The 18,764-nt window shown below is 36.6% G+C and overlaps 1 protein-coding gene across 1 annotated transcript in view; it reads right to left on the minus strand.

Moving 5' to 3' along the window:
• Positions 1-5,688: 5,688 nt before the first annotated feature.
• The window catches only part of LOC110376043 (uncharacterized), a 58,553-nt gene continuing 45,477 nt past the window's right edge, over positions 5,689-18,764 (minus strand). The window contains exons 3-10 of the mRNA XM_021334416.3: positions 9,089-12,008; positions 8,763-9,001; positions 8,574-8,650; positions 8,095-8,470; positions 7,893-8,023; positions 7,651-7,800; positions 7,405-7,562; positions 5,689-7,061 (exon numbers count right to left, since the gene is read on the minus strand). Of these exons, the coding sequence (XP_021190091.3) occupies positions 6,938-7,061; positions 7,405-7,562; positions 7,651-7,800; positions 7,893-8,023; positions 8,095-8,470; positions 8,574-8,650; positions 8,763-9,001; positions 9,089-12,008 (4,175 nt within the window). The 3' untranslated portion in view covers positions 5,689-6,937. The remainder of the gene's footprint in view (positions 7,062-7,404; positions 7,563-7,650; positions 7,801-7,892; positions 8,024-8,094; positions 8,471-8,573; positions 8,651-8,762; positions 9,002-9,088; positions 12,009-18,764) is intronic.

The following is an 18,764-nucleotide window of genomic DNA, read 5'->3' on the forward strand; positions in this document are numbered from 1 at the left end:
ACGTAGTTCTAGCTCATGATTGACCGTTGAGGGTCATAAAAGCGCTGCACTGTGTTCTTGATGCAAGCACAAATAATCCTTTTTTTCTTTGCTCTTTGTTGGTAAGGGCTTTCAGCGTTCACGGCATAAAAAGTTATAGACTGAATGGGCTTAGGTTCATAATTATCTTTTATGCCAATCTGAATGGTTGCTCAAAACATTGAGCTAATAGGTGGGTGAGGAATATATATGCAATGGATCTGGACGTCTTTTATTTATACTTTTCATTGCTTTGCCTTAAGGGAACAAGTATACTCCTATATTCGCCTTTCGTTCCGAAAACATTTTCAAAAGAAAAGTTGTATCTTTAAAGGATTTCCAGCCGTATACTAAAGTTTTATCTTTGGGGCAGACTTTCCTTACCTTACAATATTTTATCGGCTAACAATAAATCTTGGCCCGCATGATCTCGGAATGAACTGAAATGGAATGTGTCAGCAGGCTCGTGATTTAAGAGAATTGCTGTTTATACAATCGTTGACAGTATATTTTACCCATTGTATGGTGTGGGGGTTACCAGGTTATCAGTTCGTTACAGTTCACCCCATGATTGCGAACCCTCCGGCTATGGGTCCCACTATAGTTTTGTCACCCTTTATCGGCCTAACGGTTTGTTATCAACTGAGGTTTATTTGGACAGCTAAAGTGGAAGTTTTATGTTATTGCTTTGTCTAATGTGATCACGGAAAATGGGTATAGATTGGTAGTTTAAGTAATTTTACCCATAGACGTAATCGTAATCCGACTTACAGCAGTAAATAAGTCGGCTTTCAGATTGCGAGGAAATGGCATTATGAGTGTATTTTCGTTCAGGTTGCTAATTGGCCTGCCCACTAGTGCCCACTGCTCTTTCGGAGCTGTAAAAGCGTCACAAATTGGACTTTAATCCTTCGTTGGGTGTTCGTTATACGGAACACTGTTACGGATATGTCAGCAGCTATTTGCGTTCGCTCTGCACCTACCTTTAATCCAATATGTATCCACTAGTGGTCGCAACCTCTGCTAGGATTGCGAGGACACGAGGCCGAAACGAGAACAGTAAACTTCGTTATTTTTGTGAGCACTGCGTTTTAGACGATTCACACACGTCACTGTAAGCGGATTCCACAGCGGTAAAAGTTGGGAAATTTACGCAGATGTTAGGGCTTACGTTTCATTCTTTTTATCTGTACATCTAAGTAATTACAAAAAAGGTAAAATGACAAAATAAAATACAGATAAAATCTGGTTAATTTTAAGTACACTTGCAAAGTCAAAAGCGTGTGAGTCAGTGAAAAACAGCAACACTTATCTTGATTAAGTTAATTCCTAGCGCATGCGGTGTAGGCATTTCAACTTTCAATGGGCACTTGACTCCAACTTCTAAACCTCTACGTAGCCATGACTAATGAGCACTTTAGTCACTTTTACTGCACTTTCCGAAGTAATAATGGCACTTGATGAAGTTTTCCGTGTAAAAACAGCTAGGGATGGCTACATCGACGGAGCGCTGACTGGCTGACACTGTTGCTCATTCCGAATAGCCCATTACGTTGACACTAGCTTTTTCATTCGAGTTCAACTGTTTCAGGGTGGATAACTTTTCTCGGCCAAATCTTCTCCTGTCGATGTTACTCGATGTAAGAAGATGTGTTTGCTATATAGTCTCTGATAGATTTATTAACTGTTATTTTTTGAGCATGTCATCATATTACATCATGCGTCTACATAGCTTTCATTAATAGGTACATCTCTAGTTGATATGTAAGTTTACTTAGTATTTATTTTACTGATTTTTAAATTACGAATATTTAATGTAACTGACATTAAACATTTCCGTTCTTGTTTATCAGATAATTAACAACTTCAACACGTCATAAAAACTTAAGTATTGCTCACAAATGATCCAATATTAAGCGAACATTAGTATATTATTCAATAGTGGACAACCTTAACGATACACTGGAATGTTATTTATTGGCAAAAACAAGCGAATGATTTTAATATTACATATTTTATGTCTGGCCGTCGTCGGTAAAATATGTACATATCCGAACGCGGTGCCTTTTAAAGTGTACATAAATAATTTGGAATGTATTCGCTTTGTTGTTTCGGAACCGACACGCCTACATGCACAGAAAGGGTAGATATAAGTGTCACACACAAGTAATTCGCCTAAGTTAGGCACTAGGCAACCGAGCTATTTATCTTACCTGACTGGGTACCACTATGCAGTTCAGTAATTATAATTTAGTTGTTAGGGATGTGATAAAACAGAGCTAGAAGCCCGTTAATAGCTCTTATTTCACCAATTAATAACAAATTAGCATACAATTAACTGTCGCATAAATTTTATATTCATGCTGTGAGTTACAACATTTAAACCATATCCAGTCATCAGAACTGTCGCCTATTGGTCAAAGAATAATTCCTCATGTAAGTATTATAGATACGCCTAAGATTGGCCCAAGAGTATCTTATAACATAAGGCCTATAATTTTGTTAGGACAAAGGCAAACAAAGAACTTTATGAAACATATGGCGCACGTGTTACTGCATACCAATTTGTTTGCCGTAGCTTATGGCAACGCTTATGTTGTATTAAATTTATATTACCTAGATTAATAATTGCTATATTATTGGTTCAATGGTCTTATTAAATGAACATTTAATTAAAATTATTTGCCGATTTGATTTCGTGAGCGTGAAGTTAACACATTGTTATTAAAGCAGTACCTAATATAACCTAATGAAGAAGAGCTTTAATTTACATCAATATGAGCGAGAACATCCTTTTAATTGAAATAAAGAAGAGTCAAGAACATTGCATAAATACTACTACAGAAAAAAAATACTGTAAATCCATGTTTTACGCTTTTATAGGATCTGCTTCAAAAAGGTTTAAAATATGCTCAGCCTTTTCGAAAGTTTAGATTCCAGCAAAAAAATACGATGGTAGTACATGTATGTAAGCAAAAGATAAGCCCTCTAGTTACGTCGTTGGTAAGAATAAATGTGATATTGATACAGTCCCTTTTCCTAAACAAACAGTTCGACTAGTTTTTTATTTCCATGGTAATGCGCATAATTCCGGGTCGTCGGTACACGTCTCCATAACACGAGGCTCACCGTATACAAATCGAAACGGGGGAATTAATATTAATGCGGGTTGGGGAGCCAACGAGCTAAGGTTTTATAAGAGATGAGTTCTAAGTTCGAGTGTTCCAAAATTTCAAGTTTCTGCCCCAGTCTTTGTTCAGTGTGCCATTCCACGAATTCTTAATGTCAAAGTTTGATTGTTTGTGTAGGCGTCGGAGAGTTTATTACTTACAGTCTTTTTGTGATATGATAAGTATTGAAGAGTAGGCATGGCCTTGTTGAAAAAAAGACAGCAGTTTTATAAAGAATTTATCTCCATAGCACGAAATAACGTAAAGAGAATAAACAAAACTGATTTACTGGATATATCGGCATAAAAAACGATATGATGGACATCCATAAATAAAAAAATACCAGCGGATTACTTTTTCACATTGCATAAAAATCAAACCTAACAGAAATAAAATTTCGTGGAATATTCTTCAACAGAAAATATATCAGAATTCATTCGGATTTTTTCCGAGGTCTGGTCGCGAGGAAATAGTGTTTTTCAACGGGAAATAGTGTTGGAATTTTTTAAAAACTTTTTGAAGTATTCGATTAAATTGGTACCCTTAAAAAAGGCAATTTAAAATGTAGAGGTATATCATAGTACTCTGTACATTTAGTATTTTGGTTTAAATGTAAATGGGTTACATGTGTGATGCTCCGTCGAAAAGTGGAATAAGAACGGATTCAGTGGTTTTGCAGCAATGGTTAAATAGTTGTTTTTTTAGGGTTTAATGGATACTTGTATTTGATCAGGTACTTTTTCATAGTCACTAGTCGTATACATTATTGTAGGCTTAACCTTTTATCCACTCTCAAGAACGATAAAAGTTACCAATAATTTTCAAGAAACGATTCAAATTGGCCTATTCCATCTGTATAACTAAACGTGTTAATTAATATGCAATACGTTTGTTATTTCGCAAGGGTTGTTCTGAACCCTCGTAATAATATAATACGCACCCGCTTAATATCTACAGAAGACGGGTGCGTGAGATTTACACACCCTTCCCTTGGTTAATAAAGATTATGCGGAGTTCAGACTTAGGACGCGAACACGATTGCAGCTTTCATACAACGTTTTAATATTCATGGAATTTTAAATATATAATCCCTGTACATACGCCTACCTATCGGTCTATCTATGGATTTCAATCGTTCAATGCGCGTACATACATATTCAAGAGAAAACCTGAGAGATTATATCGAATAGGTGTGATAACGAAAAAACTGAACATATGTTTTGAAGTAATCTCAGCTTAAATGCCTTTCTGAATTCTGCTTCGATTTTGAATCTTGAAGAAATAAGTGTGTTTTCAGTAAGGAAAATGCTCTACGATTTCTGAGTAATACTGAGATCTCGGTGGCTTACTCGAGGCTTTCATATGAATTAATAGCTATATTACGCATACTCGTATGTATTTTGCTTAACAACTTAACTGTCCACGATGCAAATACCTACAATAGTTTAACAACCGGTGTGTATCACATATGACTCATGGGACAGGGCAGTTATTAATATTGTCAGTTTGTCTTTTAAGATGTTACTAACAGTCCCTTTATAGTAAACGTCCTCTGGGAATTGAAAAGTGGTTCTCTTTGTTATTGAACCTAAATGTTATCGAGTAGTCCATAAAGTTTATAACTCTTGACTCTGGGGAAAACCGTAAGAAGCAGTGACATTAAACTATTGTCAACATTTTTCTTACGAAGAGCCAGAAGTGTAAAGTTGACTTTGCACAAAGTGCTTAGGTATGTTGGTATTTCAATTATCCTTCTTCTTGCCCTGTTTCCTATTTGATTTGGGGTCGACGCAATACGTCTTCCGCTTCCTCTTCCTTGTTACTCATCATACTGACCCTCACTCCCTTCTTATTCATGTCACCTTTCAGGCAATCCGTCCATCTTTTCTTAGGTCTTCCTCTCCATCTATCTACATTCATATTTACCACACACTTTGTTGCATGCGTATCATCTTTCCTCATTACATGTCCATACCATGCCAACTATTACCACTTTTGCACTACTTCAGTTATCCAAAACAAAATAAGATCGGACACTGAATCGACCTCATTTAAAATTTTAATATAGTTTGTATTTAACTTGATTAATTATTCACCAGAGGTATTTACCAATAATTCAATTTGATAACATAATGGATTGATTGCCTTTTGATATCAATATCCACGGCATTATTTTAAAATTAAGAATTTAATAAATTCATTACAATACATTAATCAAATCAGTGTAGTTATACACTCGATTATTATTTCCCGGAAAGGGTTATTCGTAATAATTGACTTTATAGTCCCATTTGAATGTCGGTTAAGTTTATTTACAATGTATGTATGGCATGCAATGCATGCAATGCCACTTTGTAAGGAAAATTCTACACAAAGAATGGTTTCGTAGATTTTTAAAATATGAATAACATGAGTTTGTCGTTAATAGACAATGCTGAAACATAGGTGTAGGAGTAGTTTGATTATATTCTTGCTTATTATAGTAAATGAAACAACAGTGTACATTATATATTTATCTATATTCAGGATCTTAATGGTTTACTTTGTCACTAACTAATCAATAATTAAATTAAAATCTACATGTACAAAAATTGTTTTATATACACGAATTCATGCAATTACTATACTTAGTCTAATTGGTAGGTACATAATGACCGTGACGCTCGTTACTCGAGGAATTTACAAATACAATTAATATAATATATCTGACGAAATTCATCATTTTGACACATTAAAGTAAATCCAAGTTTTTAAAACTTCCACACTAATTAGGGCTGTTATTTATTTAAATAGCTAATCGCTAATTACATTTAAATTACAATTTAACGTCTTTGTGAACCTGTTTGACGATTTTTGCGAATAATTAAAAATTGACGATCATCAATTACATTCTTAAGATAATAATTTCATACATGAAGATCGTTATCCTAATGCTTTTCCAATGACACTGAGTATGAGTATAAATTATCGAATAAATATGATTTATTCAGAAAATGGGAACACTCAACATTCCACGTAAATAGTTGGCAACCAAGCACTCGCGGCGCGGTAATGGAGGGCCTGTGCAATGGTGGTCCGATATCTATCTATACCCACTAAACGTTAATGTCTCTATACGAAAGGAATATTATGTTATATTTACACGCACACACAGACGCACGAACATTTGGCACAAAGAGGCGTTTCACGCTCACACACGGGCCACGGCAGGTCCACTACAGGTTCTGAGCAAATATAGGTATGCGGAGAGATATCTACACAAGTACTTCGTAGCCTCACCTATTAGTCTCCACTTATAATATTGGTGAGTTCTTAATCTACTTATTTACATCTCACAATCAGTCGTAAATAGTTAATATTTTGGCAGATAATTTCCATTTAATAACTATTTTTAATTACAGAAATATTGTTGTTACAAAATAAATATCAAACGCGACATAACCATCTGGGTTGGCACTGTTAAGTCCTAAATAGGCCGGACTAAAAGCTGCTAAAAATATCATGCAAAATGTAAAGTCGTATCGTATAAATTCAGAAATACGAGTCTAATTTCGATCTAATAATGTTCGGTTTCATAATGATAAAATTATTTCACAACCTGTTACAGTATGTTTGGAAGTTAATGACTAATCTACACAGAATGGATGAAACGTTCTATTCGAGTATTATAAATTAGTGTTCGAGATTAAAAAGGAGATATTGTCAAGATTGTGTCAAGTCTCAGTAGGCGAGTATATATCTAGAGGGGTCTAGAAGTTGCTGTCGTAGTCGGAGCGGCGTCGCGAGTAGTGCGAGCGCGGGTACTCCCCAGTGTAGCCGTACACCTGCGAGCCGCCGCCAGTCTGCCCGTACAGCTGCGACCCGCCGCCGTATCTGTCGACACAACACATACTCATTAACATACATCATTATTTCTCTACATTCAGAACTCGTGTCCACCAGCCAAAGATTTTCCACGAAAGAAAGCAGCAGGGATTTCCATGAAATATATAATACTTTTACGGAAAAACTTTGTAGCGAGAGTAAGCCGTCGTCTCCAGCGTATTTTATGGAAACTTGAAGGAGCGATACAAAATTTTACAGTTCAGGACGTTATACGTTAAACTCGGCTCGCACCTGCCAAGTGTTTGATGCGAGTTTCGAAAATTACTTAGTTTCAACCGCTTTCCGTGAAACATGTAAGACGAGCTTCTCAGTTGTAAATAAAAGTTCGTACCCATATGCATTTCCGACGGGCCCGTAGATCTGTGAGCCTCGTCCAGAGTCGGGCGTGTAATGCTGCATGTACTTCTGGAGCTGCGGTGTCCACTCAGACCGCCACGAGTCACCAGGGTTAGGATAAGCCAACTGCTCGATGAAGGCAGTTGACATACGCTGAACAAAAAACAAAATATATAAGTAGAAATAAATAAAGGAAGGGGAAAAAATAAAGAAAAAATATAAAACATTTGGGAAAACGTACCTTTCCCGAAGGAAGGTATGGTAATTCGCGTTCCTTCAGTTGATGCACGTCATCAAAGCCTCCCATGTGGCTTTTATCCAAATCCCGAAGCATCTCCTCGCTAAGAGGTATTGGCTGTTTCGCTTTAGCACTCTTCTGTCGATTGACCAACTGAAAAATAGAAATGATTTTGGTTACTGTCTGTTATATCATAAAAAAGATGATGTATTTATTATACAACAGTTATTTGTTGAAGTACTTACTACTGTTACTCCAAATATAACAACGAACAGAAGAGAAGCCAACGCGATAACAATTACAGCAATGCCCCACTGAGGCAAGAACGATTCTTCGTCGGGAACCACAACGGTTGGTGCCTCACGCTTGGGAAGAACTATGAAAACAACATCATTAAGTAAATGTTCAAACTAATGCATACAGAATAATATTAAAGTGATAAATTACCTATGAATTCGGTGTAAGCAGGATCCATTACGAACTTTCCGATTTCCAACTTCCCAGCTGACTTGTCAATTGTCTTAGTCATTTTCTCGTTACTCTTTTTCATTCTTTCCTCATCAGGTTGATCACCCAGCATAACATCAGGATCAAAATCTTGATCTTTAGGTTCCTCTGTAATAGTTTCAACTACGGAACCAGGCTTTGCATCGTGTAGAGATTTGTGGAACATTTTCTTTAGATCCAAAGTGTCGACTCTTTCTTCTACCTCTTTAAGTTCAATAAAGTAGTCAACGAGAACGGAGCCTTCGCTAAAACCATCGATTCTAATACCTTTGTACCATTTTTGGAGATAGTCCGATTTAGAATAGACGGAATTCAACTGCAACATAGAACATATTAAAGATTAACATACAAAGAAACTAAAGTTGAACTAAATCATTTAGAGTAGGTAGACTATGAATAGGTTGAGAATCTTAACAAACCTCTTCTTTCACATCTTTGGCTAATCGTTTCCATTCTTGTGTATTGTGATCTAATAATTCGGGTATCCACTTAACTCCTGAAAAAAAAAATTGGATCAATTAGAATCAAAATGGACCATGATTTTGAAATCTAACAAATTGCTCGTAGTTTTAAAAGTAATTTTGAATATTTTTGTTATTTGCGCTTACCTGAAACTATCTTTATAGTAGCAGCAATATCACACTCTTTCCTACACAAGCCAGGAGTGGTCGACGGTGGCGGTACTGGCGTGGTCGTTGTCGTGGTCGTGCTTCGTCGAGTCGTTGCTTCAGTACTAAAGTCTGGCATCGGGCTGGTAGCGGTAGCGTTCCTCTGAGCTTCTAGAAGTTTCTCTATCGAAAATGGTGTTGTGGATGGTGACGGCCAACCAGTGAATTCAGTTGAAGCCCTAGAAACAGTAAACAAGTAGTTATTAGTTTAATCTCCAGATAATAAGGTCCAAGTTAAAAGAATAGCAATTGGCAACAGGACATACCTTGTAGGCCAACCCTTTTGTATTTTTGGTGTAACTGGAACAGGACCCAATGGCTTAGGAGTTGTTGTCTTCCTATTAACTTTACCACCTGGTCTTGATGGGAATACAAGTTTTATAGGACCTTTAGTGGTACTACTTGGTGGTGGCGGCTCTTCAACGGTTTCGTTCAAATTAAATCCAGGTGGCAATAAACTTGAAATGTCAGCCACTTTGATGTTCAGTAGAGGGCTTTTCGCAGATTCCTTTTCTGTTTCATTTAATTTAAATCCTGGTGGTAATAACGCTGAGACATCTACTGGTATAGCGTTGGCCGGTAACTTCACATCTACTTTTGGTTTTTCTGTCGCTGTTGTGTTCAATTTGAAATCTTTTGGCAACAACGCTGAAATATCAAGTTCATGCACTTTATCTAATACGCCAGATTTCGACGTTGTTTTTACCTCAGTAGACTCTGTACTCGGGGGTTTATAGTTCGCTGGCAACAGTTTACTTAGATCGTCTTTTTGTAGTTTTTTAACCAGATCTTCTTGGGGTTTATTTTCTTTAGGCTTATATTCTTTTGGCAGTAATGATTTAAAATCTAAAACAATAACTTTATTCTTGGTGCTAATACCAGATGATCGTCCTTGTGTTCCATTAATGATGGGAATCTCACTAGACGGCTCTGGCGCACTAGTAGTTGTAGTGGTAGTAGTGGTTGTAGTGCTAGTTCTTTTGTCTTTGAATGAAAGTCTTGGTTTATAACCAGAAGGCAATAGTCCGGCTACGTCATCCATTACAGTTACCAAAGAAGGCTTCTTCCTCGGCTTGGGTGTCGTAGATGTAGTGACACGATGAGCGAACTTTTTAATATTTACTGGTAATGGATCTGGAGATGACCGTTCTGTGACTGAAGCAGCCGTTGTGCTCTTCAATGTAAATACTTTAATCGGACCCGGAGTTGTTGTCGTAGTTGTAGTAGTAGTCGTTGTTGTTGTTGATGTGGTCGTACTCTCAGTAGTAGATTCCGTTATTAGTTCTATATTTTTGTTTTCATTATTTAACGATCCAGATAACACAGCACTCGATAGCTCAGATTGAATGCTATCTAGTTTATCGTTAATGTTTTCTGTCGATGATGATGGTGTACTAATTAGGCCATTCGGTTCTTGTCTTGGGTCTTTCGTCACCGTCTCCTCGTCTTGTTCTTCAGTGTCATCCGCTAAAACTTGTTTCTTTTCTTCTTGTTCTACTGTTGGGAAGGGTAAAAATCGAGCGCCTGATACACTTCTACTGGTTTGAACGGAAGCAACTACAATCCAATTCTCAGTTGTGACTGGCACAGATGCATCGCTAATTGGGCTGCTAGTCGATGAAGCACTTTGAGGAGGTGAACTGAGTTTGGTAGTACTTGGTGCAAAAGTTACGTCAGGAATTGATATTGTACCATTAACTACGCTCTTCGTGGTGACCACAGAAACAACTTCTTGTCCCAAAATTGACGGTGTTTCTATTGACGTGACATCATCTTCATCTGATTCAGGAGCACTATTGTCTGAAGCAGATGATTCTGTCTCCTGTTGATGATGTTCTTTGTCTTCATTATTTTTATGTTCAGTTTGATCTATTATAGTGGTGTCCACAAAATGTTTGAAATTGTCATCTTTAACCATCGTCTTTTCTGGTGTCATTACTAGAACATCGAAAGATTCAGTACTATTAGTTTTAGCAAGTTGCGTGTGTCTTTCAGGTTCTTCTGTTGAATCGTATTCCTCATCGTAAATATCCGTAACATGTTCGGTAGAGTGAGGTTCTTGGGTAGTATGTTTCACTTCAGAGCTTTCAGCATCGTCATAATATTCCACATATTCTCCTTCATCCTCGCTTTCATCTTTTTCATGGTCTTCATCGGAGTGAATACTACTTTCCGTAGTCGTTGTGGAAGTTGTAGTACTACTACTAGTTGTTCCTGCTGATTGACGTTTTGGATAATTGTCAGCATTCATAGAACTTGCATCAGGTTTGCTATCGTCAGCTGATTCCGTTTGATTAGATTTAATGACTTGCACATCATACGAACCCTGAGTATTTTTCATCAGCTCTCTGAATGAACTAATGTCGCTTATGTCATCTTCAAGTAAAGGTTCTATATCTAGGAGACCCTTATATTCAGTGGAAGAACTGTGGTATAAGTTAGCTTTTGATTTGGGAGTATTGAATTGATTGGTTCTACTAAATGCAGGGTTATTTGGTGTATTTTGAGAATTAGTATTTTCATCCAATGAGGGTGAGTCTAACTGTGTGAATCTTGGAGTATTAGGCTTAACATTCAGTCTTTGTTTGATTGCGAGCTTATGAGGATTGTAAGTGGTCACCTTGTGATGATCAAATAAGTCTTGATTATCATTTTCAATATCTTCATCATGTGGTATGTGACCGCTTTGTCCGTTGCTCTTTAAGCTGTTACCATCGAATGGAATATTTTTAAATCTGTTATTTTGCAAGTAGTCAATATCAGGGTTATTTAAAGTAATTTGGCCTAAGAATGTTTCTGGTTTTGAAGGATCATTTTGGTAAGCTACAGAGTGTATTTGTGAAACGTCAGGCCTTTTAGTAGACGCTGGATGAACCAATTGGAAATTGTAAGGCAGTGCTGGCCTAAACCTTTGTCGTTGTGGCATAAATTCGGGTTGGTTTACATAATATTGTGTCCCAGCTTGACTTCTTCCAGTCGGTAATTGAAAAGGTGATGGATTTTGATTGTAGTTGGGGCTAGGAAACCTGGCTTGACCATCGTTATAGAGTGGTTGCTGAGCAGTCGGCGCTACTCTGTAGTTGTCCCCATGTTCAAAAAATGAAGATGGGCGAGTGTTCGGAAATAAAGGCGGTTGAACTTGAGCAAAACTTTTTTCTACCGGAGAAAAGTAAAAGTGGTTTTCATCTGAAACAAAGAAAAAAGATAAATTAATAAAGTAAAGTTATCAGTTTCATAGTAGGTTGAAATATATTTTATTATTATGAGATTCATTATTAGACGAAAAAAACTTAATGTAGTCTTTATGTTGATTGCTCATGTTAGCAAGTTCTGTCATGATCAACTGTACGAGGCAAAATGAATATAAAAATATCTCGTGATGCGAAATTTTGCATTTCCAGTAATCGTAAAACAATGTGAAGAATGTATCGGGTATTTCCGCGGAATGCAGATGTGGTGATGGGTGGTAGAGAGAATGCAAATCTCCGGCATAATATTTTATATTGCTTTGTTTGTTATTTCAAATGCAGCATATATTTAGGACCAAGAGTACCTTATAAAATACGGATACTTTTACTATCCTTAAGCATGATTTAAGTTGGACTTTCTGGTGTAATCAAGAGTACTAATGTACTCAAGAGCATATATTACTTTAAAAATATTACCACATTTTTATTAAAAAGAACATTCAGGCCTTGATAAATGGTATAATTTTTCGACATCAAAAACACTAAGTCATTGTAACATAATGCAACACTTTAAATGAAGAGTTAGTTGTGACGCAAAATATATGCGCGAATATTTCACACGTTACGCGAATCGTGAACGTTACATGCGTACGTAATTTACGAACGGTACTGGCTTTGATGTACGGCTCAATTTTATGGAAATTAACAGCATTTTGTCAAAAGCCACTCCATTTTGCTTTGTATGCATTATGTAGTGGCTCGTATTACAAGCAAAAAAAAGAGTTTACTATTGGGCGTCTTTTTCTATTTGAAAATATGTCTAAGAACTCGCCTTAAGTTAATTACTGACAAAGTTTGTATCAGTTACCTTGACACATACTGTATCAGATTGTATTGAATGATACATCCCAAACCACAGGGGAAGATAATAAACAACATTATTAATAAAAGTGAGTGAAAAGTAATCCTATTATTCGTCCAGAAAGCAAGTTAGTGTACAAAACAACTCTTCACTTGTGGGGAACTGGGAAAAACAATATCGTAATGGCTTCGGGAGTTTGTTTTGCATGAATTTTTGTTCTAGTCCGGTTTAATACAATTTTGTTACCGAATACTATTCCTTTACAGCTAGCTAATGCAGATTGAAATGTATTTGGTGCATCAACCACAATTTTCCGAGGTTAGTTATTCATTTCTTTACATTTATCTAAGTAGGTTTCGTAGAACCACATTCCATGAAAATATATAATTAACATAATGCAAAAGAAGGACTAAGATGATACAGGGGTGAGGTTGGAACGACTATCATTCATCATCACCTCCTTTGGGTTATTACCAAGCTGGTAATGAACCGTCTTATCGTAATGGTACCTCTGCATCAGCTATATGTAGGAGCTTGTGTATTTTTACATCATAGAAATATATGTTTTGAAATACATCTCTATTATACTATACTTATACAGAAATTTGAATTTTTACTCGATTTTGATTCTGTGAATGAGGTAATATTTTTAATATCTGATAAAATGCATAGAAGTTATACCTATGTAGACTTCCAGGTGAGGTAATAAATCTCTCTACCAAATATAATATAATCTACAAACACGGTGACAGCGGTCACATTGTTTTGCGGTCCTATGTGTCGCCATGTGTGCCAACTATAAAGTAATATTTAACATAGTTTACATCCAGCCATAATAAGGACGAAGGTACGATCGCGATTTATAGCTAAAACGTGCGAGACTACCAAGCGATTAATACAGTGATAAATGGGCATTCTCTATCGTAGAATAATGTTACCTTCGGTTTGCTATACGAGCATGTAGGACGCGCATATTTCAGGACTTTCCTGCCAGTTTTATTTGACCTTGTGATAAATAATTCAACTTTTGCTACGTTAGAACATCTGATTTTCGTACCGGTCATCAATTACTTGTTTGAAGTATTTTCCAGAAGTTTATTTTAATGTTTTATTTTAATGTTAGACATTTTGAAGATATATTACATACACGTTCCAAAAGAAAAATGGTAAGGAATTATTACGTTAAAATAAAAATAAATGATATATATCTAGAATGAACGAAAAGTAACCAAGAGCAGAAAAAATATTTATTTATACGTCCCAACCACAGGCCAAAAGGTTCTTCGATATGCGTGCGGTAGAAAAGAACCCATGTCGATACAGAGGGCGCACAGTCTAATCACATTTTATGAGTCTTCCAGTTTATTATTACATTCTTGGTTTCGGCTTGTATATCGTTCGGAAAGATAATCTCCAGGAAATTACTTTCTTGCGGATCATATCCCTAATTAAGAATGGCGTCGGTGTTCATCAGGTCCCAAGTGGCAGTATCGTCGGGGTAATAGGAAATCGATCAGCCGAATAACTCATAAACTACAAGGAGCCTTCACCCATGGAAACTTTCAGGCCTGCTTACGTAATATATCCACTTACAACAGTATACACCCACGACTTTCCAAAGCAATTACTGCTAAAAAAGTAACTTTATTTTTCTCCCCAAAATGTATTTTGAATAACGAAAATGTATGCCGAGAGAAGTTCAAGGTTGCCTAATTAACTTTTTTCATATTATGTTAAGTAATTTGGTCTACTTGCTTACACCGCGACTGTGAAATGCATAACATAAATAAATTACGAACCACTTTAAAACCAGCATAATGTCCAACGCAATTAATCTGCATTTTTTATTTTAAAGATCCATCGTTTTCAAGCCGGAGGAAAATTCAAAGCAAATTAAGAAGATTTATGTTTCGATTACAGTTTGGGGCACGCCTCTAAGCTCAGCGTTTTTAAAGGACAATGCCAGGGTCTGGGCTCATAGGTTGCCCAGCAGTGGGAATAGTTCCAGGGGGTTCCATAGTGCACTCTGAATACGTAATGCAAATATTTTTGAAATCGCTCCCTGGAGTCCCGAGGAAAACCGGTTCAAATATTCCACATGAACAGTCACTTTTTAAAGCCTGAGCCAGTTGCCCAGTAGCGAGAGTAGTTGAAAAGGGTTCTTTACTGCACTCTTATCCCGAAATTAAAATATTTTTGAAATCGCTCCCAGGGGTCCCGAGAAAAACCGGTTCTTATATTCCACATGTACAGTCACTTTACAAAGCCTGCGCCATTTGCCCAGTAGTGGGAATAATTTAAATAGGTGCTTAACTTCACTCTTACCATGGATTTAAAATATTTTTGAAATCGCACCCTGGGGTCCCGAGGAAAACCGGTCCACTTTACAAAGTCTTAGGCATTGCCCAGTAGTGGGAGTAGTTGAAATAGCATCCTCACTTTACTCTTAACATGAAATAAAAATATTTTTGAAATCGGTCCCAGGAGTCCCGCGAAATTAATCTGACAAGACTTTTCTTCCAAATGAGCCTTAATTCTATATATTGTCAATCTCAACGCTCGGGATGTGGCTGTCTTTCCAGTAGTGGAAAATATTGGAATGTTAGGTTATTTTTTACTTACTGTGATTTTAAAATAAATTCTTAAAGCATTGGATTCTAAGAAGAACTGACCCTGATTTACCAAAAAAAAAAAGACAATTACCGCAACACATTTGAATTCTCAGTTAAAATCTAGAAAACTCTTATCAAGACGAATAAAATAAGCTCGAACACGAGCTAGTAGGTAGATATCGTTGAGGAGTTCCCTCGTCTCTCTGTCATCTCCAGCGTCAGGTCAGATCTTAACCTCCACTGTTTTGTGGTTTCTGAGACATATACCCGAATTACAAGTTTTTACTTGATATGTGCCTTCAATTTTTAAGGGTTGCACCGGCGTTTTTTAGGGTTTCCATCATCAGACGACTGGATGGCAAAGGAACCATTTGGGAAGAAAGCCATTTGGAAACTGAAATAATTGTTTCAATCTGTTGGTAAACGACGAAGTTATGCGCATACAAACGTAAAAAGAATACTAACGAACTGAGAACCTCCTCCATTTTTGGAAGTTGGTTAAAAGAAAGTTGTCGTTAACAACACCTCGTATTATTTGTCAATTAATGTCATTCATTTCAATTGAGGTAGTATAAGTGGAATAGTTAAGAGTTCGTAAGCATATTTTACGTAATATTGAATAACAGTCAAACCAGTTTTTCTCAGGACTCCTGGGATAGATTTCGAAATACTTTGGTCTGGGTACTAATATAAGTCTATAGAACAGTATACACTTTGCAGTAATTGTGGGCAATCCTTGAGCCCAACTTCCATACAAAGAATAGCATTGTCCTTTCATATTATAGGAGGCAAGAGTGCCATTGAAGCGAGGTAATTATATGAGTGAAAGAGCATTTTCATGTCCGATGTAAAGTGGTGAGTTATACTCAAAGTTGAAATCGTACAAAACATTTCAATTTCAAACATTGGAGTCAGCTGTTTCGTGGGTATGAAAACACATGCTTGCTTTATAACGTATACGTTGAATGTACAATGTTCGTATACCATAAGTATATTTGACGACGGTTTGCAAAGATTGCTGAATTCATTATTCCACAAAAAAGAATTCCTATTGTAAGGCGAAATGTATTATGCTTTGAAGTCAACGGAGTGTTATTACTGCATTCCCTTTATACGAAAATTTGGCAATGGGACGGATTATAATAACTGATTGCCGCCTGACCTCGCGGAACCCGGAAAAATTTCCTTATTTTTATCAGAACAAATTACCAACCCTAAATATACTCCGAGGCGAACTGATGGATTAGAATAAATTTTGATTTATTGTATTCACGCTTTTCTTTTGTACAGCTACGGCTGTCAGAACTTTGAGTAAATACTTATAAGGCTCAATATTATAACAACTTTGTTTGGTTTCGCATGATAAATTGTATTTTCCAAGTAATTTCTTAGTTTTTACCCGACTGCCAAAGAAGGAGGGTAATGTTTTTCGAGTGTATGTAAGTATGTAAGTATGTAAGTATGTATGTATGTCTGTTCCTTTGTGACCTCCTGTAGCCTAAACGGCTTGATGGATTTTGAAGTATGAGGTATCGTTAGATTTGTCTTGATTACGGGAGTGTCATAGGATACATTTTATCCTAAAAGTCCCACGGGATATTTTTTCTAAATTTCCCTTTAAAAAAATATGTATGCGGTATCATTAGATTCATTTCAATCACGGGAGTAATTAATATAGGATACGTTTTTTCTCAAAATTCCCACGGGAACATGTTAATTCTGCGTCAACGCAAAGCAACTCATGCGTTAGCAAGCAAAAAGCGATTCTTTTGGCGATACAATCACGTCGTCTTGATCAAATGCATGAACGTCGTCTTGATCGTCTTGAACGTCGCATTGGCGGTAAATTTATGTTGCGGAGTAACATCACTCGTAATCTAAAGCCAAATGTCGTCGAAATAATTTAAAATGGTACTTACATATACATAGTCTTCTACATCTACAACATTTTCGTTAAATAAAACAGCTAAAAGTTATAAATAAAAGAATTATTATTAAAAACAAAATACCCGACTGCACACTAAAAAAAGAGTAAAACAAGCCCCACAATAATATTGATCAATACAACTTTACTGAATATAATTTATAAATATTGATGGAAAGCATCGCAGGCGGGGACCACCTTGACCGCCACCAACGAAAATTCTGCTAAATGGTGCACAACCCAAATGACTATAAATGAGCCTCTGTTGGTCCCCGCCTGCGATGCTTTCCATCAATATTTATAAATTATATTCAGTAAAGTTGTATTGATCAATATTATTGTGGGGCTTGTTTTACTCTTTTTTTAGTGTGCAGTCGGGTATTTTTTTATCTAACTTATCTGACAAGTTCCATCGGCTTCAGACCGAAAAATAACTTTAAAACTCGAAAGTGAAAAGACCGCTAACATAAATCATACACTTATCTGAAGTTCGATCTCTAAACCAATTTCAACTTAATTTCATCCTTTTCAAACATCAGCCCTTGCTCAAAAGGTACAAAAGTTTTACCTGATGAAAGAAATACCGTTACATTCACAGTGCCTTCAATATATTTTCTGATTAACTCTAAGGTCTCAAGAAAACTGGAATTTCCCCCGAGACTGGCCGAGTTTCGTGGCTTTATCGCTCTTGTCAATGTTTGTACTTCGCGGTTGATTATGAGAGGTGAATTGCAATACCTACCGAGTAGGCGTGTGTGGTCTCTTCAAACTTCCCTTTATGAATACAGGATGAAACGAATCGCTTATTGGAGCTGTACGGGAGAGGTTCGCGTTAATAAATTACTTTGTCTTCCCTGAATGTTTCAGGTAAAACGAAATCTCTATGTAGTTCAGGCTCGTTTATGGCCAACCTTTTCTGATTTATTTCTATTCCGTTTTCTTTTTATGTATTTTACTGTTTTAAGAGATTGGTAGCGTCTAGTGATAGGGGTAGGAAAAAGTCGATAATTCGTTCTCCGACCCTAAAATCAATATAATCCATGATACCCTTAGAAAAAAAGGATCACGTCGAGTATTGGAAGAGGGTTAAACGAATTTTTGCTTCTAAGATTTTGAAATGAACTGGCACAATACATTGTAGCTGTTCGTAACTCAAAATCGTTTTTATTTTAAAATGTAAAAAATAAATAAATGGCCTCGGCTGGTAACAAAGTTGCTGTTTCACGGCGGGGCTTTCTGTAAAACAAACACACGTCAAGCACACGCGTCGTCATGGCAACCCCTCCCCCCTCCTCCCGCGCTCGCCGCGGTTCACTCGCGTCTCAAATTTTGATCAAGTGATTGATACCTATGTGT

This window comes from Helicoverpa armigera, chromosome 5, assembly GCF_030705265.1.
Source record: "Helicoverpa armigera isolate CAAS_96S chromosome 5, ASM3070526v1, whole genome shotgun sequence".
NCBI lineage: Eukaryota > Metazoa > Arthropoda > Insecta > Lepidoptera > Noctuidae > Helicoverpa > Helicoverpa armigera.